This window comes from Ruditapes philippinarum, unplaced genomic scaffold (assembly GCF_026571515.1).
Source record: "Ruditapes philippinarum isolate M1 unplaced genomic scaffold, ASM2657151v2 ctg56_1_1_1_1, whole genome shotgun sequence".
In the NCBI taxonomy this organism is placed as follows: Eukaryota; Metazoa; Mollusca; class Bivalvia; order Venerida; family Veneridae; genus Ruditapes; species Ruditapes philippinarum.
In genome coordinates this window covers 510475-534266 of record NW_026862156.1, presented here as the reverse complement: position 1 = coordinate 534266, position 23792 = coordinate 510475, and the positions used below count along the sequence as shown (strand labels likewise).

General features: G+C 36.6%; 1 protein-coding gene across 1 annotated transcript in view; it reads right to left on the bottom strand.

Moving 5' to 3' along the window:
• LOC132718130 (zinc transporter ZIP10-like) overlaps nucleotides 1-23792 on the bottom strand; it is a 116121-nt gene that overhangs the window by 64037 nt on the left and 28292 nt on the right. Inside the window, exons 4-5 of the mRNA XM_060701754.1 lie at nucleotides 12224-12476; nucleotides 6835-7004 (exon numbers count right to left, since the gene is read on the bottom strand). Of these exons, the coding sequence (XP_060557737.1) occupies nucleotides 6835-7004; nucleotides 12224-12476 (423 nt within the window). The remainder of the gene's footprint in view (nucleotides 1-6834; nucleotides 7005-12223; nucleotides 12477-23792) is intronic.

Here is a 23792-nt window from a genome sequence, read left to right as displayed (position 1 = left end):
TCAACTTTAGTTAAGTGTAAATAAAAACTTAGTTCATTAAAAATTTGGTTGATTTAAATTTATTCAACATTTGTGTTTTATTTCCCTTTGCATTCAAAGGGTGGTGTCATCCTGACGATTAGATTTTTCCCATTAAAGAGTACTCCTGAGCAAACTAAGAACATTAGGTAATAAGTAACTAAATTCTATTAATAGAAATCAAAAAGGTTTTAATTTTCAACACCAACAATGGTGCCAAGTGGGATAGAGGCCTGCTTCTATTTTTAGAAACACTTATACACATAATTTTTTTTAATCACCACAACATCCCGGACAACTTCAACAAGAGCTGTCGGAAGGACAGCACGCTCGACTATTCTAAGTGCTTGATAGTAAAAGAGCCTTGATAATGTTAAATTTTTTAAGTTCACAAAAGGGCTAATTTTTTTTATAAATTCAAGTTATAGGCCTTGGAGAGAGTCTAATTATACAGTATTGGCTTGACTATTCGGAAGGTAATGTCACAAGGGTGTTTTATTGAGTATAATAATACTAATTACCTATGAATACATAAATTTGACAGAAAAGGTACAAAGGCTTGTTATTAAGATGTTTTATTAAGTAAATCACAGCTTTATTATTATTAATGCTTAAATTGTCCCAAAAAAGGCACAAACCCTTCAGTAGTTATTGAGATAACAGCTTACAAGCAAAACTTTACCATGAATTTCTAAGTTAAAAAAGGGGAGAAAAATCAGCCTAAATGCAAGATAGAATTATGGATCTTTGTCAGTGAACTACAATTATGACTCTAAATGCATATGTGAAGTTTTAAATAAATATCTTTAATAGTTATTGAGATATGTAAAACTTGCATGTAAACATTAACCAAGAGACTAAGTAGAAAAAGGGGATATGAATCAGCCTTAATGCAAGATAGAGTTATGGAACTTGGTCAGTGACATACAATTATGACCCTCCAATAATGACCCTACGTGCATGTGTAAAGTTTCAAGTAAATATCTTTGAAGACCTTTAACCAAATTTCTAAGTTCCAAAGGGCATAATTCTGTCAATATTGTAGGCAGAGTTATCCAACTTGTCAATCTGATGTACCTTGTTACTATAAATAAGTATTGTAAGTTTCAATTGAATATCTCAAGCAATAATTGAGATATTTGACTTTACAAAAAACTTAAACCAAAATTTTTAAGTTAAAAAGGGGCATAATTCTGTCAATATTGTAGGCAGAGTTATCCAACTTGTCAATCTGATGTACCTTGTTACTATAAATAAGTATTGTAAGTTTCAATTGAATATCTCAAGCAATAATTGAGATATTTGACTTTACAAAAAACTTTAACCAAAATTTCTATGTTAAAAAGGGGCATAATTCTGTCAATATTGTAGGCAGAGTTATCCAACTTGTCAATCTGATGTACCTTGTTACTATAAATAAGTATTGTAAGTTTCAATTGAATATCTCAAGCAATAATTGAGATATTTGACTTTACAAAAAACTTTAACCAAAATTTCTAAGTTAAAAAGGGGCATAATTCTGTCAATATTGTTGGCAGAGTTATCCAACTTGTCAATCTGATGTACCTTGTTACTATAAATAACTATTGTAAGTTTCAATTGAATATCACAAGTAATAATTGAGATATTTGACTTTACAAAAAACTTTAACCAACGCAGACGCCGACGCGGACGCGGACGCCGACGCCGGGGCGACTACAATAGCTCTCATATTCTTCGAATAGTCGAGCTAAAAAGTAAAAATAAACAAAGGGCAATAACTCCAGAATTAGGCAAGGCAGAGTTATGATCTGCATATCTACGCATTGAGATATATCTACCTACAAAGTTTCATGTTGATATCTCTTATAGTTTTACAGCTATGTCCTGGACAAGATTTTTCTAAAAGGGGAGATAATTCAAAAATGAGGCTTAACATAGTTATAGTTCTTTTGCACTGCACCTCTACTCAATGAGATCTATCTACCTACAATGTTTCATCTTGATATCTCTTATAGTTTTAGAGTTATGTTCCGGACAAAGTTCAAAGTGTTAAAATTAACAAAGGGCAATAACTCCAAAATTAGGACAAAAAGAGTTATTGCTCTTATGCACTGTACATCTACCCATTGAGATCTATTCACCTACAAAGTTTCATGTTGATATCTCTTATAGTTTTAGAGTTATGCCCCGGACAAGATTTTTCTATAAGGGGAGATAATTCAAAAACCAGGCAAAATAGAGTTATGGTTCTTTGACACTGCACTCCCCCTCAATGCCCTCTACCACTGTATGAAGTTTCAACAAATTATCTCCAAGGGTTTTCAAGTTATGCTCCGGACAAGACAACGGACGGACAGACGGACAAGGCGCCGACTATATGCTCCCCCGAAATTTTTCGGGGAGCATAAAAATGGGTCAAAGACAAAGGCCGGGTTGCATATGTATACAAAATATCATGAGGCTGTGATGTTACTTAAATTTTGGACCACTGACCAATGATGTTGAAAATTTAACTAAGTTTTTACTCCGGAAGTGGATGAGCAACAGACCTGAAATGGAATCCAACAATATGGGACCACATGTCAATGCTGTAAACCACATATCAAGAGGCTGTGGTAAGTAGTTGCTGAGAAAACTGTTACGAAAATTTCCTACTAATTTGACCATTAATGTTGAAAATTTAACTAAGTCGGCAAACAAGAAGTGGATGAGCGACAGACCTGAAATCAAATCCCATGGTATGGGACCATGTGTTAATGCTGTATACCAAATATCAAAAGGCTGTGATTAGTAGTTGCTGAGAAAACTGTTAAGAAAATTTCCTACTATTGACCATTAATGTTAAAAATTTAACTAAGTCGCTAACAGGAAGTGGATGAGCGACAGACCTGAAATCAAATCCCACTGTATGGGACCATGTGTTAATGCTGTATACCAAATATCAAAAGGCTGTGATAAGTAGTTGCTGAGAAAACTGTTACGAAAATTTCCTACTATTGACCATTAATGTTGAAATTTAACTAAGTTGGCAAACAGGAAGTGGATGAGCGACAGACCTGAAATCAAATCCCACGGTATGGGACCATGTGTTAAAGGTGTATACCAAATATCAAAAGGCTGTGATAAGTAGTTGCTGAGAAAACTGTTACGAAAATATCCTACTATCGACCATTAATGTTGAAAATTTTGTCAACCATGACTGCCTTGCTCAGCTGGACGCTTACCCATCGATTCGTGAAATCCGATTCACCCTGTGACGTCATCAAAATTTAGGTGCTCACACCACTAAATGTTCGCATGGTTATTTTCAGTCCGATCTGATCAATATATGTTTCAAAGTCTGAAGTAAATTCTTACAATATAATGAATATTTTTTGGCTTAAGTGTAAATGTGTTTGATAAATAAAAACATCAATATCAAATATTTTAAAGTAATTAGGTCACCAGCTGATTGCACCTGTTCAATTACGCATTTTGATTGGATAGAATTGTCAAATCCAGTGTCTAATAAAACTTGTGTAGTTTTCGGATGGTGTATGTCCTTGCAGAAGTATTTATACCAGACAATTATTTAGGTCACGAATCGATGAGAAGGCACGAATCGATGACAATAAGGCATACATGCATTGGAATCCGAAAAAGACCTATTAATTTCAAGCGATTTTCTCGCAAAAATTTTATCACTAAACTTGTATTTTACTACAAATTTTAAGTGTAACCTCATTTTCTGACAATGGCAAAATGATTAAAATTAATTGATGTCAACATTAGCTTCTTCTGGTATTATTTTGTGTAAAAATATATGGATGCAGTGGTGGCCTAAGGTTACGGACGGTAGTCCATTTTAACATACATTGATGTATGTTTATTATTTTTTAAACAAAGTTGCAGTCGTTTTTTCACTTTTATACTATCACTTTAAAATAATGGGTCTTTTTCGGATTCTGAAGGCTCTGTTCTAGGACCCCTCCTGTTTCTCTCCTATATAAATGACCTCCAACAAAACAATTCCCAGGTCTGCTTGTTTGCAGACGATACTGCAATATGCATTGCTCTGAAATGACTGCAAACCAATCAGTCACCCTCCAAAATGACCTTAATTGGTTACAAAAGTGGGAGTTGGAGTGGGATATGAAATTTAACCTCTCCAAGTGTCAAGTTATCCACGTTGCAAAAAGGAAACATCCAATCCCAACACAATACTACCTCCATGGAGTCCATGGCGTGGATATATCAGAAAACCTCACGTGGGATGCCCATATAGACAAGACATCCAAGAAAGCAAACCAAATCTTAGGATTTTTATGTAGAAACATAAAGGTTAAATCCTAATCCATTAAGTTCATTGCTTACCAGACGTTAGTCAGACCCAAGCTTGAATATGGTTCAGAAGTATGGTCTCCCCACAACAAAACACAAATAGATTCCAAAGAAGAGCAGCCTGATGAATTAAGCAAGATTATGGTCAGACCTCTAGCGTCACGGACATGCTTCACTCAACTAAGCTTAGAAAACTGGAACTCAGACATAGAGATGCTAGGTTATCCCTTTTCTATAAGATTTGCCATGGTCTGGTTGCTTCCCCATAGAAGAATATTTGACACACCTCTCCCGAACATCACGCCATGGCAATCCCTTATGTATAGGTTATTCACAGCAACTTCAGACTATTATAAATTCTCATTCTTTCCTAGGACAGTATAGCACTGGAACCACTTACCCCCTGCAGTAGCCCTACTCCCTACCCAAGAGCAGTTCAGTCCAGCCATAGCTTGTATCGAACATGTCTCACCCTACTTTTCCAGACCCTGTTTTTAACATTTTTAATACTCTTTTATCCTCTTTTAAACAACTCTTTATAGCTTTCTTGCGATTTTTGACGCCCAGACATGTCTACGTCCCGCGAGGGGTTTGACATTCATGGAAGATAGGTAGATATAAGCTTGTTAGTTATCACCCTTTTCATTTATTACATCTTTTGTTACTCTCTGGTAAACTTCGATGGCTCGAAATTTTGCTATGAAATTGAGACCGATTCATGAGTCAGTCCCGATTTGTTTAAGTTTTTACTCAAGTCCCTTCAAGTTTGACTTACTAAAGTTCTACTGTACATGTATTAACAAATACATTGTCATATCACCCAATTATTTCAATGAGCATCCATGAATGAATGACAAAGATATGACCAGACATAACTCCATTAATGTACAATTTTGACACACAAGACTTCACCTTTCTTGCTGATGACCTGGCATTTGTGTGTGATAAGTTTTCTTAAATGTGCCACAAAGTATGCTTAGTTATCTGGCAGTGTTGCATCTAGAATTTCAAAATTATGGGGGATTGTCCGTCACTCAATTGAAAAATGTGGGGGATTTGAAAACTAGAACTCCGCGAGTCGGATGTGTCGCCTTGTGAACAATATAGTTTAGGAGAAATGGCCTGGACAAAAATGAAATTTGAAAATCAACAAAGGGCAATAACTCAAAAAATAAGAAATGCAGAGCATCAGTTTCTGTGCACTGCACTTCTTATCAATAAGATCTATCATCCTATGAAGTTTCAAGTCTAAAGCTTTTATAATTTATGAGAAATGGCCCGGACAAACATAAAGTATGAAAATTAACAAAGGGCAATAACTCAAAAAATAAGAAATGCAGAGTACCAGTTCTTGTGCACTGCACTTTTTCTTAATAAGATCTATCATCCTATGAAGTTTCAAGTCCATAGCTTTTATACTTTAGGAGAAATGGCCTGGACAAAAATAAAGTATGAAAATTAACAAAGGGCAATAACTCAAAAAATAAGAAATGCAGAGTACCAGTTCTTGAGCACTGCACTTCTTCTTAATGAGATCTATCATCCTATGAAGTTTCAAGTCCATAGCTTTTATACTTTAGGAGAAATGGCCCGCACAAAAATAAAGTGTGAAAATTAACAAAGGGCAATAACTCAATAAATAAGAGGTGCAGAGTACCTGTTCTTGTGCACTGCACTTCGGGTCATTATTAGAAGCATGCATACCAAGTTTGAAGTCAATCGGACTTATAATGACTGACTTATGCTCCGGACAAGCTTAAGGGGACGCCGACGCCGACAACGACGCCGACACCGCCGACAAAAGTAACCCCTATATGGCGCCTTTTTCAAGGCGACACAAAAATGTGGGGGACATACATTTACCTTACAATATGACATACCAAATAGAATTCATTTATTTTACGTTTAGGCATTTTTGACAGCAATCGTACGCTCAAAAACGGAAGTAGAAAAAATAATATATTGACGAATACTACAAAACACACGCGAGATGACTCAGTCGGCTGCTACATGGGATTAAGTACGTATTTTAGTCATAACCAAACATGGCTGAAGCGTTAAAGATACGATGAAGATAAACTGAATTAAGTTGAAAAGATTGTTAGATGTGCGACTTCATTAAAATGCACAATCTGCATAAAAAATGCACAAATCGTGCAATCGCGCGGCCTAGATGCAACGCTGATCAGGATATGACAATTTTCTTTTACAAACTATATGTTTAGTCTTAGTGTAACCTCATACTTGTTCTAGCTCATCACAAATTGTTAAATTCCGTACACATTAAATTATGCAAGTAATTTCAAAATCTGTGATTGAATGACAAGGATATTGACGGGACACGACTATCAATACACTATGATATGACATTTAGCATCTAAGTATGGGCTCCTGAACTAAATTTTGTTCACTACAAAAATGATAAATGATATCTCCATTTAACAGTTATTATAGAAATTTTGACAGAAGTTTTAATTGTTATTTTCAACGAAGTAATTGTTATTTTCAACATACATGTGGAAACAGATGAAGGAGTGCATCTCCTGACAGGGCTCCAACAGCTAGGGCAACAAGGAACTGCAACATGTGGTTGTAGAATACTTTCTGCATAATAGGTATAACAGCAACACCAAGCAACCCAACAAGGGAGATAACAATCACTGCTATTGAACTGAATCCCCATACTGAAATAAAACAAGATTGCCTTTGTGAAAAACAAGAGCTGTCTGTAGGACAGCATGCTCGACTATTCTCAGTGCTTGATAGTAAAAGGGCTAATTTTTTTTTATAAATTCATGTTATAGGCCTTAGAGAGAGTCTAATTATACAGAATTGGCTTGACTATTCGGAAGGTAATGTCACAAGGGTTTTTTATTGAGTATAATAATACTAATTACCTATGAATACATAAATTTGACAAAAAAGGTACAAAGGTTTGTTATTAAGATGTTTTATCAAGTAAATCACTGCTTTATTATTATGAATGCATAAAATGTTAAACCGGTAGGGGACTAAAAAATGGAAAAGTAACAAAGGGCAATAACTCCGTTATAAATTTAGATAGAGTTACGGTTCTTGTGCACTGGACTTCACCTTATTGTGTTTGACCATTGTAAGAAGTTGTTTTGAATTCCATCCAGTAGTTTTCAAGTTATGCTCCGGACAAGGAAAAGTAACAAAGAGCAATAACTCTGTAATTAGTGAAGATGGAGTTATGGTTCTTGTGCACTGCACTTCCTTTCAATGTGCTTGACCATTGTATGAAGTTGTACTGAATTCCAACCATTAGTCTTCAAGTTATGCTCCGGACAAGGAAAATGCAGCGGAAGGCTGGACCGACCGACCAACCACTGGGTGACTCCTATATACCCCCCTAAACTTCGTTTGGGGGTATAATTAGTATTATTTGTGAATATGATATATGCATGGGTGAAAGTTGGAAATTTTAAAAATCCTGAAAATCCTGAATTTAGCAGTTTTTCTGTAGATTTACATAGGAAATAGAAGGCTTTAAGAAGACTGAAAATCCTGAACTTCAGGAATAATCCTGAAAACTTTCACCCATGTATATGTTTACATCATTAAATTGTTTTAGAAAAAGATCATGTGGATATTCATTGAACAGTAAGTAAAAATTATCAGGGTTGTATGTATAGGCGGTGGATGGGGTAATGCGGATTTTGCAATGAGCGTTCTAATGAGAGCCTCGTTAGAACACGGTGTTGAGACATTGGACCCCAACATAAGCATTATAAAGTGGCTGTAGTGTATATATATATATAAGGAAAATCAATGGCCCCTGGGGCCGGGCCAATTTTGACCCTATGGCAATTATTTGAAACAACAGTGCCATGATGGCCCTTATATCCCTCACCTGATTATGAAGGCTCAATCCCATTTTATTTGGACTGTGTGATTTAGTTTTTGACCACAGATAACCCATATTAAAATTTGACCTAGAAATCACCAAAACAACCTTTCTGAACAATTTTCAAGTTATTTGAATCACAACAGTAGCCTCTATGGTGTAAACAAGGTTTTTACATATTAGAACTGTGTGAGCGAGTTTCTTAACACAAGTGACCCATATTCGAACTTGACCTGGAAATCATCATAACAACCATTCTGACCAAATTCCAGGATATTTTGTAGCAGTAACAGTAGCCCCTAGAGTGTTAATAAGGTTTTCCAATATTTAGGCTGTGTGACCTAGTTTTTGACCTCAGGTGATCCATATTCAAACTTGACCTAGAAATCTACTGACCAATTTCCAGGATATTTGGTTCAAAACAGTAGTCTCTAGAGTGTTAGCAAGGGTTTTCCATATCTGGACTGTGTGACCTAGTTTTTTACCCTAGAGTTTTATGATATAAATATATTTCTTTTTATGACAAGAAGTTATAGTTGTAAACATAAATTCTAAGTTCAAAGGGGAATAATTCTAGAAATAGTCACACTAGAGTTATGGACCTTGTCACACAACATGTGTGTAATGATAAGAAATAAATATTTGAAGTTTGAAGAAAATACCTTAAAAAATAAAGAAGTTATAATATTTCTTACAAAAAAGCTAAGTCCAAAGGGAGATAAATCTAAAAATATTGGTGCTAGAGTTATGAACCTTGTTGAATAAGATGTGGTTGTTGTTAAGGAACATATAATTGAAGTTTGAAGTTGATACCTTAAGAAATGAAAAAGTTATAGTAAAAAAAAAATATTTTTTAAGAAAAATTCTAAGTTCAAGGGAAGATAAATCTGAAAATATTAGTGCTAGAGTTATGAACCTTGTCACATAAGATGTGACTGATGATAAGGAACATATATGAACCTTGTCACATAAGATGTGACTGTTGATAAGGAACATACATTTGAAGTATGAAGTTGATACCTTGAGAAATGAAAAAGTTAAAGTAAAAATAGTATTTTTTAAGGAAAATTCTAAGTTCAAGGGGAGATAAACCTGAAAATATTGGTGCTAGAGTTATGAACCTTGTCACATAAGATGTGGTTGTTGTTAAGGAACATATATTTGAAGTATGATGTTGATACCTTAAGAAATGAAAAGTTATAGTAAAACAAGAGGGCCATGATGGCCCTGAAGTCGCTTACCTGTATATAGGCCCACAGAGCGAGGCCAGTTTAAACCCCAGGGCTTTTATTTGAACAAAATTGGTAGACACCCATTAGAAGATGTTTCATGCTAAACATCTAAGGTCTAGCTCGTTGAGTTTTTAAAAAAAAAGATTTTTTAACTTTTTACTATACACATATAGTTAAAAGCAATGACATCCCTAGGGCGGGGCCAGTTTTGACCCCAGGGCTTTTATTTGAACAAACTTTGAAGACACTCACTAGAAGGTGTTTTATGCTTAATATCTAAACTCTAGCTATTTGTTTTTATTCAAAGAAGATTTTTAAGTTTTTGCTATACACATATAAGGAAAATTAATGTCCCCCGGGGCAGGGCCAATTTTGACCCTAGGGCTTTTATTTGAACAAACTTTGAAGACACTAACTGGAAGATGTTTCATGCTTAATATCTAAACTCTAGCTATTTGGGTTTTTTCAAAGAAGATTTTTCTAAAAAGCTTTTGCAATACACATATAAGGAAAATCAATGACCCCCGGAACAGGGCCAATTTTAACCCCAGGGCTCTTACTTGAACAAATTTGGTAGACACCCATTAGAACATCTTTCATGCTAAGTATCTTAGCTCTAGCTCTTTGGGTTCTCTAAAAGAAGTTTTTTTAAGTTTTTACTATATGCATATAGGGAAAATCAATGACCCCCTGGGGCGGGGCCAATTTTGACCCCAGGGTTTTCATGCTAAATATCTTAGCTCTAGCTCTTTGGGTTCTTTAAAAGAAGATTTTATAAGTTTTTACTATATGCATGTAGGGAAAATCAATGACCCCCTGGGGCCGGGCCAATTTTGACCCCAGGGCTTTTATTTGAACAAACTTTGTAGACACCCATTAGAAGATGTTTCATGCTAAATATCTTAGCTCTAGCTCTTTGGGTTCTTTAAAATAAGATTTTTAAGTTTTTACTATATGCATATAGGGAAAATCAATGACCCCCTGGGATGGGGCCAATTTTGACCCCAGGGCTTTTATTTGAACAAACTTGATAGACACTCACTAGAAGATGTTTCATGCCAAATATCTAAGCTCTACCTCTTTGGGTTTTTTAAAAGAAGATATTTTAAGTTTTTTGTATCGGTTGCCATGGCAACCAGAGTTCTGCATGGAATTAAATTCTTTGAACAATTTTTAAAGGTGACCACCAAAGGAACATTCCTGTGAAGTTTGGATGAAATTGGCTCAGCGGTTTATGAGGAGATGTCATTTAAAGTTAAAGTTTACGGACGACGGACGGACGACGGACGAAAAGCGATCACAAAAGCTCACCCTGTCACTTTGTGACAGATGAGCTAAAAAAGTACTTTTTAAGGAAAATTCTAAGTCTAAGGGGAGATAAATCTGAAAATATTGGTGCTAGAGTTATGAACCTTGTCACATAAGATGTGGTTGATGATAAAAAACATATATTTGAAGTTTGAAGTTGATACCTTAAGAAATGAAAAAGTTATAGTAGAAAATATTTTACTGCACCGAAACTAATCTGAAATCTGGACGCGGATGCTAGGGCGAGTAGGACAGCTCTCCATATACTTCGTATAGTCAAGCTAAAAATTATGCAGGGTATAGATATCATTCTTGTGCACTGCACTCCTCCTCAATGACATCCATCCACCTTAAGTTTCAAGTTGATACCTCTAACATTTTTTGAGATATGCTCCGGACAAAAATGTCAGAAGGATCGACGGACAGACAAAGACTATTTCTACTCTGCCGCCTTTCCGCGGGGGATAACAAACTTTCAGACCAATTTCCAGGATATTTGGATCAAAGCAGTAGCCACTAGAGTGTGAACAAGATTATTTATTTTTAGCTCCTGTGACCTTGTTTTTCATCCGTGATGACCCATGTTGGAACTCATCCGAGCAATTACCTAGAAAAGAATCTGACCAAATTTCAAATATGTGAGCACTACAGTGATAACAAAGTTTTTCCATATTTGAGCAGTGTGACTTAGTTTTTGATCCCAGGTGACCAATATTCAAACTTGACCTCAAAATCGTCAAAACAAACTTTCAGACCAATTTCCAAGATATTTGGATCAAAACAGTAGTATGAACAAGATTTTCTATTTTTAGCTCCTGTGACCTAGTTTTTCATTCAAAATGACCCATGTTCAAACTCATCAGAGCAATTATCAAGACAAGCATCGTGACAACGTTTGATGATGATCGAGTGCAAAATGTGATCACTAGAGCGTTAACAAGGTTTTTCCATATTTGGGCAGTGTGACCTAATTTTTGACCCCAAGTGACCCATATTCGAACTTGACCTAGAAGTCATCAAAACAAACTTGCAGACTAATTTCCAGGATATTAAGATCAAAACAGTAGCCACTAGAGTGTTAACAATATTTTTCTATTTTTAGCTCCTGTGACCTAGTTTTCATGACCCAATCTCATCCTAGCAATTACCTAGACAAGCATCCTGACCAAGTTTGATGACGCTTGAGTCAAAAATGTGACCACTAGAGTGTTAACGAACAAATGTGAACGGATGACAGACGACGGACAATGTCCGAAGGACATTCAACGATCCTAAAAGCTCACCCTCAGCAAGCTCAGGTGAGCTAAAAAAAAAGTACAAAAGCCCAAACTAGGTTTTCAAATTTAAAGAATAACATCATCAGAACCAAATCAGAAGAATAATATTTTGTATAATTTGTATCATGTTAAAAAGATGATTACACATAATTTAATATGTTATCTTGTGTCATTAGATTAATCATTCTTTTATTTTTATAAGTAAAACAATAGCATACCTTTTAAAGGAACATTAGATAAATCTACAGTAGCACTTCCTGTACCAGTTGTGTGAGCATGGTCATGATCACTGTGATCATGGAAACTATTATGACTGCCATGGAATCCTGTATGTTTATCATGGAAACTATGACAAGAATCTTCATCTATCTGATAAAGAAGACTTGGACAAAGTTCCTTAAACAAATCTTTAGTTATTACTCCACCTTTGTCACTATCTACTAACTGCAACAAGTCGTGTGCAGACAGACACTGAAATAAGGTAAAAAAAAAACAACAAATATTTAAACACCATAATAATAATAATTAAATAAAACCAGTAAAATGGTAATGCCACGAAACTAGGTTTTCAATTATCGCCATTGTAAAGAAATAATTAAGTATTTTGTAATAACAGCAGATGGAAAAATTAAAATTATCTTGACCTTGGTCCTAGGATATTAATAATAGTATTTCATTCCTAAATCTAGTTATTGACCGGAAACTGATTTTCTATTTTAAGTAACAGTAAGGTTGACCCTTAAGGGGGTCAAAAAGCTATCATAAGTGAGGTCTTCCAGTGTTTTCTCTATGTCAAAAATTTTGGGGGTCATATTTGACCCTTTTGTTTCAAATGAAAAGGGTCTTGAAAATATATTTTCAAATAAAACAATTAAATTTGTTGAATTTATATCCCCTGCCAAGAACCCGTTATTACTAACACAACAACTGAAGACATAAGACTTTATTTATATATTTATCATGGCATAAACAGTAATATTCTTTGTACATGATAAATATAACAGAGCACTAAGTCTGTGTTAAATAGTAATATCTGGACATGCCAATGAGATGTAAAGTCCCTTTTTGTATCGATGGTTGCCATAAAGTTTTGTTGAAATCAATACAGCAGTTGCAAAGAAATAGCAAAATTGCTCTATATACATACTATAAAACTAATCAAGGGCCATATGATAACTCTGTAATGAGGGATCTGGTCTGAACAAGGCAACAATATGCACATCGCCTCTTGGTATTAATGGTTCCCATAAACTTTAATTTAATTCCAGCCAGTAGTTGCAGAGAAGTAGTGCGGAAACGAATATTGTTCTACATGCATACTGCAAAACTAATCAAGGGCCATAACTCTTAATTAAAGTGTCTGACGGGAACAAGGCGACGACATGCGCATCTCCTCTTGGTATTGAAGGTTCCCATAAAGTTTCATTGAATTCGAGCCAGTAGTTGCAGAGAAGTAGCACAGAAACGATTTTTGCTCTAGGTGCAAACTGCATTACTAATCGAGGGCCATAACTCTGAGTTAAAGGGTCTGACTGGAACAAGCTGACAATATGCGAATCTCCTCTTAATTTTGACGATTCCCATAAAATTTTGTTGAATTCCAGCCAGTAGTTGCAGAGAACCAGTGCGGAAACAAAATTCGGTGGACAGATGGACGGACGGACGTGCCAACATTTGGGTTTATGTGCTTTTTCTTTGATCTTTATGTTGCAATTTTCCCCATAAACCAGTAAAATTTACCACATAAACCAGTCGGTTTATGGGATTTCCTCCTTTTTTTAACTAAAATTATTGAAGGAATGAAGCACCATTGGATGTTCGCCCGAACGACGGACGGAAGGACAACGCCAAAACAATATCCCCCTCCCAATTACATCAGCGGGGGATAACAATAACTTCACTTAAACTTAATACAGGCAAAAATGTACAAGGTATTATATTTTATTTATTTTATAATATGTTAAACATCATATTTTCAGCCTCATTTTCAGTTTTTATTTAATTAATCTCTTTTTTGGCATCTTCATGTTCAGTGTGTGTAAAGTTTCCTCTTTTTGGCTTTTTTCCACTTGCCCAATGCTTTATGAAAGTCAAAATGTTCCAGAGCAGGTCCAAGTGATATTTGCATTAAACCATTCAGCCTTTCTCCAGATAGCCTGTTACGTGAAGCTACTTTAATGTAATTTTGAATGCTAAATCCCCTTTCCACAGTAGCTGTCTGAAGAGGAGCAATAACAGCTACCATACTTTTTTCAAGTTAGGAAAACTATCAGGGTCATTAGTGGACAAGAGTTTCCATGTAGATAAAACTGTATGACAAGGATAATTCTGCTGGACAACAAGGTCCTTACACTGTGCCCATTCAGAAAGAGCTTCTTCTGTATTGATGAAATCATCAGTTGTAGAGTTTTCCTGTATTCTGCTGGCACTTTAGTATTCTGCTAATGATTTTATTTGTAAATCACCATATTCTTTTCTTTCATCACAAGACATTAAAGACCAAACTAAGAACAGCCATATTTGATACAACATCTGTAGCTATTGCAGGAAAACGTTTGCAAATTTCACTAATCAAATTATTCAGAAACTTCTCCTTTGTATTAATGAATTGCTGCCTATAAACTTGTGTATCAATCACTTTAATACTTTTAAATTCAACTATTATCCTCCTGCCTCGGACAAGAATTCACTCAGATGAGGCCCATTATTTGTTTTTAGCCACTGCAACTGTTGCACAACACTTTCAACACTAGGTTTTAACATAGCAATATCAATTCTTTCTTTCTGGAAAAAGAGACTTAGCTGGGTTACTCTTGGTATTATGTCCATGAACAAGTATGTAAAAGCAAAAAACATAAAAGTTGTGATTTTCTTAAAAAAACCTTTAGCCAAACTATCATTAAAAATTTTGATGACTCTACTAGAGATTTCATGTAAGTAGCAAAAGATGGCCAGTTTCGATACACTGCTTCAAGAGCAGAAAACATGGAAAACCATCTCACACTATGTAACTCTTTGTACTGTAATAAAGGATCTTTTAAAATTGTTTAGATTTCAGTTTTTCCCTCCTGACTGATCTTTTAAAATAATAAAAAAAACATCAGATAAAATTTGCTGATAGATTTTTAGGTAGGGTACCTTTTCGGCAGCTTGACTAGAGCATAAAGCTAATCAATGACAGAACAATGTACACCAAAAACATATGGGGAATCATTAGATCTTATAAGTGCAACAACCGCATTTTTATTACCAGTCATCACCGATGCACCGTCTGATCCAAAAGCAACAATATGGTTTAATGTGATTCCGCGAGAAGCAACAGTTTGTTTTACAGGTGTGTAAATTGTGTCAATCTTATGACTCTAGGTCAAATATTTTTTGGACTACATGTGCCACAAGTTGAAAACTAAAAATCTTTTACAGTACTAAGTAAAGGGCAAGAACTTTACAAATACTAAATAAATCCACAAGCAAACCCCAGGGTGCATAGGTACACTTGCAGTGCATAAGTACACATGCTGACCAACATTCTTGTAAACTTTCAGGCCTACAAGTCAAATACTTTTTGAGCTATGCATGAACAAGTTGAAAATTGCAAATTAAAAACTCTAACAAAACTGAAAAAAAAATCCACATGCAAAGTCCCAGGTGCATAGCTTCACAGTGATGTTGATCATTATTCCTGTAATTTAGTGATGCTGATCATTATTCCTGTAAAGTTGATTGATTCTAACTCAAGCAATCAAGGAACAAATAACAACATAATGAAACGGTTTTTAATAAGTCAAGGGAAATAACTCAACAAATACTAGATAAATTCACAAGCGAAACCCCAGGTGCACTACTACATAATTATGCTGAGCAACCTTCCCGTAAGGTTTAATGACTCTATGTCAAATCCTTTTTGAGTTACATGTGACACAAGTTCAAAATTGCAAATAATATCTAAGTCAAGGGCAATAACTCTAAAAATACTGAATAAATCGAGACGAAAATACCCAGGTGCACAACTACTCATACTGATCAACATCCCTGTAAAGTTTCATGACTCTACGTCAAATCCTTTTTGAGTTACATGCGACACAAGTTGAAAATTGCAAAATTTTACTAAGTCAAGGGCAATAACTCTAAATATACTATATAGATCCACACAAAAATACCCAGGTGCACAACTACACATGCTGATCAACATTCCTAAAGTTTCATGACTCTAGAACAAATCCTTTTTGAGTTACATGGGACACAAGTTGAAAATTGCAAATTTTTACTAAGTCAAGGGCAATAACTCTAAAAATACTAAATACATCCAGACAAAAAAATACCCAGGTGCACAACTAAACATGCTGATATACATTCCTGTAAAGTTTCATGACTCTAGGTCAAATACTTTTTGAGTAACGTGCGACACAAGTTAAAAATTGCAAATTTTTACTAAGTAATCCACACGAAATATACCCTGTAACAGACTATGTTAATATTTGACCTCCAAGTGTGACCTTGACCTTGAAGGTAGGTGACTGCTTTTTCCGCATGACACATCGTCTGATAATTGTGAACAATTATGGCAAGTATTTACAAAATCCCTTCATAGATAAGAAAGTTATGGACCGGACACGAAATATACCCTGTAACAGACTATGTTAATATTTGACTGCCAAGTGTGACCTTGACCTTGAAGGTAGGTGACTGGTTTTTGCGCATGACACATCGTCTGATTATTGTGAACAATTATGGCAAGTATTTACAAAATCCCTTCATAGATAAGAAAGTTATGGACCGGACACGACATATACCCTCAAATAGGCAATTTTGACCTTGAATGAGCAAGTGTGACCTTGACCCTGGAGGTAGGGGTCTGGTTGTTGCGCATGACACATCGTCTTATTATAATAAACATTTGTGCCAAGTTATTTAAAATTCCTTTCATAAATGACAAAGTTATGGACCGGACACGAAAGTGTGACGGACGGAAGGACGGACGGACAGACAGACGGACGGAGCCTATTTCTATATCCCCCTTTTTTCTTCGAAAAGGCGGGGGACAAAAAGGGAAAGGACGGACGGACAAGGGTAAATCTAAATGCCACCCCCCCCTATAGTGGGGGCACAAAAATATTGATAGGCTTGAGAAACTATAGGATTTGTGACATATTTTTACATGTGCTTGCATAAATATTTTTTAACTGCAATTCATCAGGAAATGAACATCCCTGTAACTTTTGTAAATTTAGAAGGGACTTATACTTGGAAGTTGGCACCTGTTCTTCAGCTAACCAGTAGACAGAGCGCATGGCACAAACAGCATCTTCATTTTTAGATTCAAGAAAAGCCATAGATTGTCTGTTCATGTTACGCCTATAGGTGATTGTGACTCCAGTGCAGCCTCATGCTGATATGATGCAACATGCCTTTTTAATGTCGAAACTCTGAAGTTTGTGCATCCCGATGAGAATGGATTGCCTTTATTTTCAGTTTATACAGACTATGCAAGTCATTTTATTACCGTCATACAGCAAACCAGAAATTGCTTTCAAGCCACTCAGTACGAAAAACTCGCTTCGGAGCAGTATCATTTTGCTTGGATTTCTCAGTTGTTTCAGAATTCGCCGATTGATTCGGTTGAGTAACCTCATTTTCTATGGGCGGAGAGTTGTTCCCGTAGATTCTGTTATCATTGTCTTTATGGAAGAATAAGGTTAATCTTAGCTGCTTTTTCTTCCAAGCAGACATTGCGAATTTACCTGGACAATGACTTCACAATCTGAAGAATCTGAGCACTTTCAACGTGTTTTAATCACTAAAGTGTCTAAGATAAATCAAGTGACTGATAAGGTGAATGATATTCATGCTATTTATAGAAAAAAAATATATATACTACGACGCTCGCAAAAATATGTGTCACGGAAAACGCACGGCTATAATATTAACGCATCAAATGCTAAAATACTGGTCAAAAACGCAGAAATCGCTCTCTAGAGAAAACACTGGTCTTCACATAAGCTTAATTTAAAGCAAAGTTCATTAAAACATCTAATGCCAAACTCTAGTTATTGATCAGAAATCAATTTTCTATTTCAAGTAACAACAAACCTTGACCTCAATCCTATGAGACCCAAAAGCAATCCCAAGAAGGTCTTCACAAAATGTTAATATACACCAAGTTTCACTCCAAACTAGTTATTAACCTAAGAATGACTTTCTTTTTTTAGTTAGTGACCTTGACCTTAGGGGGCCGAAATGTAATGATAAACCAGATCTTTATTAAGCTTACTATAAGCCACATTGCATTGAAATATCTCATTACAAACTCTAGTTATTGACCAGAAACTGATTTTCTATTTATAGTAACAATGACCTTGACCCTATGGGGCTAAAAAGTCATCCCAAAAGAGGTCTTCATAAAAGCTTACTATACACCAATTTCAATGAAATATTCCATTTCAAACTGTAGTTATTGACCAGACACAAATTTTCTATTTTTATTAATAGTGACCTTGACCCTCGCTAGCCCGAAAGCCATCTACTATTTTTTTTTTTTTTAAAAGTCGAGCTAAAAATTATGCAATCACAAAACCCTGACAATATGTGCAAGGACATTTGATGACAAAGCTTCTGTGAAAGTTTGGTCAAAATCCCTTGAGAAATGTAGGAGGAGTTGCACACAGGAGAAATTGTTTAAGCCCGCCCGCATGCCCACCTGCCGGTCTGCCAGCCTGCCTGCCGACAAAGATCTTTGCTGTTTGTTTATCAGGAGAGCGCTCAGTCACACAGGAGCTTCAATGACAGTTACTAACACAGTTATCAGCTCATGGTCAGCAGGTACTGGTAAGCAATATGGATTTGCATGGGAAAAATAGCATACTTGGTGTACTTTCAGGAGTAACTAGAACTGCCACTATCATGGCGTGAATACCCCCGCATACCACTTTGTCAGAATCAACAGTGGCCATTTAGAGCTCAAGGACAACCTCCGTGCCAAATCTGAGGTTACTAAGCCAGTGCATTGCTAAGTTATGTATTCTACATGCTTCAAATGTGAAAATGTCAAAATCAATACATTGCAGACAGGACATTCTTTAGCAATTGAGAAGAAAAGCTTTTTTTGTCAAGGTCCCTGTGACCTTGACCTTTGACCCAGTGACCTCAAAATCAATAGGGGTCACCTTATAGTCATGATCAACATCCATGCCAAATATGAAGACTGTGGGTCAAAGGAATCTTAAGTTAATGGGTGGACAAACTTTTTGAAGTCAAAGTCCCTATGACCTTGACCTTTGATCCAGTGACCTCAAAATCAAAAGGGGTCATCTACTAATCATGATCAACATTCATGCCAAATATGAAGACTGTGGGTCAAAGGAATCTAAAGTTATTAGGCAGACAAACTTTTTGAAGTCAAAAGTCCCTGTGACCTTGACCTTTGACCTGAAAATCAATAGGGGTCATCTACTAATCATGACTAACCTCCATTCCAAATATGAAGACTGTGGGTCAAAGGAATCTTAAGTTATTGGGCGGACAAGCTTTTTGAAGTCAAGGCCCCTGTGACCTTGACCTTTGACATGGTGACCTCAAAATCAATAGGGGTCATCTACTTATCATGAATAACCTCCATGCCAAATATGAAGACTGTGGATCAAAGGAATCTTAAGTTATAGGGCGGACAAGCCTTTTGAAGTCAAGGCCCGTGATCTTGACCTTTGACCTGGTGACCTCAAAGTCAATAGCGGTCATCTACTAATCATAACTAACCTCCATGCCAAATATGAAGACTGTGGGTCATAGGGCTGGGGCGAGTATTCGAGTACTCGGATAATCACGAATCAAAATGAAAAATCGAGTACGAATATTCGTCAGTCCAGAGATCGTGGATTGCAATTTTATTTGTTTATTATACATTCGCTGTTTTTTACACTTTAAATGTAAAAAAATCAATTTGCGTATGAATTATGCAACGATTACCTAAATACAATTTGCTCTTTAAAGACAGGAAGTAAACAAACATGCACCATGATGCTGAGCTAGGAAGTCATTAGTTTCGAAAAAGGAATCACTTTATCTTTATTGAGCACTTGTTTTTAAATGAAAATAAATAAATAAATATTTTTAGTCGCTATGTATAGATCTATAATGACGTGACATGTATTGAAGCTGGGACATTATCGTATATCCCAGATTGAAGACTGTTTTATTTTTAGGAAAAACGCAAGTTAATACGTCAGTGTGACATTACAGTACATGTATTGGCTGAAAAAGAGTCGCGCCAATATAAAAATCTCACCAGCAAAATTTACTTCCAATTTTTGGAAATACTTGTCTTTTCATGTGATTAGACAAGTTTGTTGTACCACCTCTATAAGTCAATTTGCCATGGCATGTTTTACAAACTGCTTTTTCCTCATTTTCATTGAAAGTAAATTTTGCTGGTGGAATTTTATATTGGGGCGACTCTTTTTCAACCTAGTTTATATTTGCATTGCATATAATATGTTTAATGAATAATTAAATTAATGTTTAGTATTGTTTTAAGAAAAATTAACATGTTTTCAAAACTAGAGGATGCTTTTGTAAAAAAGCGCATGTCTCCCCCACTGCACTGTGACCTTGACCTTTGACCTACTGACCCCAAAAACAATAGGGATCATCTGCTCTATAAGACCAATCATCCTATGAAGTTTGAGGGCTGTAGGTCAAAAGGAACTCTAGTTATCATCCGGAAACGAGAAATTGACCAACGGTCACTGTGACCTTGACCTTTGACCTACTGACCCCAAAAACAATAGGGATCATCTGCTCTATAAGACCAATCATCCTATGAAGTTTGAGGGCTGTAGGTCAAAAGGAACTCTAGTTATCATCCGGAAACGAGAAATTTGACCAACGGTCACTGTGACCTTGACCTTTGAACTACTGACCCCAAAAACAATAGGGATCATCTGCTCAATAAGACCAATCATCCTATGAAGTTTTGAGGTCTGTAGGTCTAAAGGAACTCTAGTTATCATCCGGAAACGAGAAATTGACCAACGGTCAGTGTGACCTTGACCTTTGACCTACTGACCCCAAAAACAATAGGGATCATCAGCTCTATAAGACCAATCATCCTATGAAGTTTGAGGGCTGTAGGTCAAAAGGAACTCTAGTTATCATCCGGAAACGAGAAATTGACCAACGGTCACTGTGACCTTGACCTTTGAACTACTGACCCAAAAACAATAGGGATCATCTGCTCAATAAGACCAATCATCCTATGAAGTTTGAGGTCTGCTGTAGGTCAAAAGGAACTCTAGTTATCATCCGAAAACGAGAAATTGACCAACGGTCACTGTGACCTTGACCTTTGACCTACTGACCCCAAAAACAATAGGGATCATCAGCTCTATAAGACCAATCATCCTATGAAGTTTGAGGGCTGTAGGTCAAAAGGAACTCTAGTTATCATCCGGAAACGAGAAATTGACCAACGGTCCACTGTGACCTTGACCTTGACCTACTGACCCCAAAAACAATAGGGATCATCTGCTCTATAAGACCAATCATCCTATGAAGTTTGAGGGCTGTAGGTCAAAAGGAACTCTAGTTATCATCCGGAAACGAGAAATTGACCAACGGTCACTGTGACCTTGACCTTTGAACTACTGACCCCAAAAACAATAGGGATCATCAGCTCTATAAGACCAATCATCCTATGAAGTTTGAGGGTTGTAGGTCAAAAGGAACTCTAGTTATCATCCGGAAACGAGAAATTGACCAACGGTCACTGTGACCTTGACCTTTGAACTACTGACCCAAAAACAATAGGGATCATCTGCTCAATAAGACCAATCATCCTATGAAGTTTGAGGTCTGTAGGTCTAAAGGAACTCTAGTTATCATCCGGAAACGAGAAATTGACCAACGGTCAGTGTGACCTTGACCTTTGACCTACTGACCCCAAAAACAATAGGGATCATCAGCTCTATAAGACCAATCATCCTATGAAGTTTGAGGGCTGTAGGTCAAAAGGAACTCTAGTTATCATCCGGAAACGAGAAATTGACCAACGGTCACTGTGACCTTGACCTTTGAACCTACTGACCCCAAAAACAATAGGGATCATCTGCTCTATAAGACCAATCATCCTATGAAGTTTGAGGGCTGTAGGTCAAAAGGAACTCTAGTTATCATCCGGAAACGAGAAATTGACCAACGGTCACTGTGACCTTGACCTTTGAACTACTGACCCCAAAAACAATAGGGATCATCAGCTCTATAAGACCAATCATCCTATGAAGTTTGAGGGTTGTAGGTCAAAAAAAGGAACTCTAGTTATCATCCGGAAACGAGAAATTGACCAACGGTCACTGTGACCTTGACCTTTGAACTACTGACCCCAAAAACAATAGGGATCATCTGCTCAATAAGACCAATCATCCTATGAAGTTTGAGGTCTGTAGGTCTAAAGGAACTCTAGTTATCATCCGGAAACGAGAAATTGACCAACGGTCAGTGTGACCTTGACCTTTGACCTACTGACCCCAAAAACAATAGGGATCATCAGCTCTATAAGACCAATCATCCTATGAAGTTTGAGGGCTGTAGGTCAAAAGGAACTCTAGTTATCGTCCGGAAACGAAGAATGGACGGACGGACTGACGGACGGACTGACGGACGGACGGACGGACGGACTGACGGACGGACAGGGCAAAAACAATATGTCTCCCCCCGAGGTGGGGGAGACATAACTAATGTTCATGTTTTTATGGGTGTCTTGATAACCAAAATATTCGTGGTTCGATTTGTGAATCGCATGTGCTGAATTGTGGATCAGATCGGATCGTCACTTACCCGACGATCCACACCCCTAGTGGGTCAAAGGAATCTTAAGTTATTGGGCGGACAAGCTTTTTTCAGTCAAGGCCCCTGTGACCTTGACCTTTGACCTGGTGACCTCAAAGTCAATAAGGGTCATCTACTTATCATGACTAGCCTCCATGCCAAATATGAAGACTGTGGGTCAAAGGAATCTTAAGTTATTGGACAGACAAGCTTTTTGAAGTCAAGGTCCCTGTGACCTTGACCTTTGACCTGGTGACCTCAAAGTCAATAGGGGTCATCTACTAATCATGACTATCCTCAATGCCAAATATGAAGACTATGGGTCAAAGGAATCTTAAGTTATTGGGCGGACAAGCTTTTTGAAGTCAAGGCCCCTGTGACCTTGACCTTTGACCTGGTGACCTCAAAATCAATAGGGGTCATCTACTATTCATGACTAATCTCCATGCCAAATATGAAGACTGTGGGTCAAAGGAATCTTAAGTTATTGGGCGGACAAGCTTTTTGAAGTCAAGGCCCCTGTGACCTTGACCTTTGACCTAGTGACCTCAAAATCAATAGGGGTCATCTACTAATCATGACTAACCTCCATGCCAAATATGAAGACTAAGGGTCAGAGGAATCTTAAGTTATTGGGCGGACAAGAAAAAACCGACGGACGGCCGGACGGACAAGCTGATTCCAGTATACCCCCCTTACAACTTTGTTGTGCGGGGGTATAAAAATCCCATTTGTACGTCTGAAATTGTAGTGTTAAATTACTTGAAATTTTTGTTTCAACAGAAAAAGTCTTACTCAGTTATCAACCTACACAAAGCAATGTTTTTGGAAACAAATGGTGTAACCAGTGTTTTTTAATTTTCTAGATTTATGAAAGGAATCTGTATGGAAACACCACCTAAACTGAAATTTTTTACCTGGAATGTGACAATAGTTTTAAAGTATTTGTCTAATCTTTAATCTTTAATG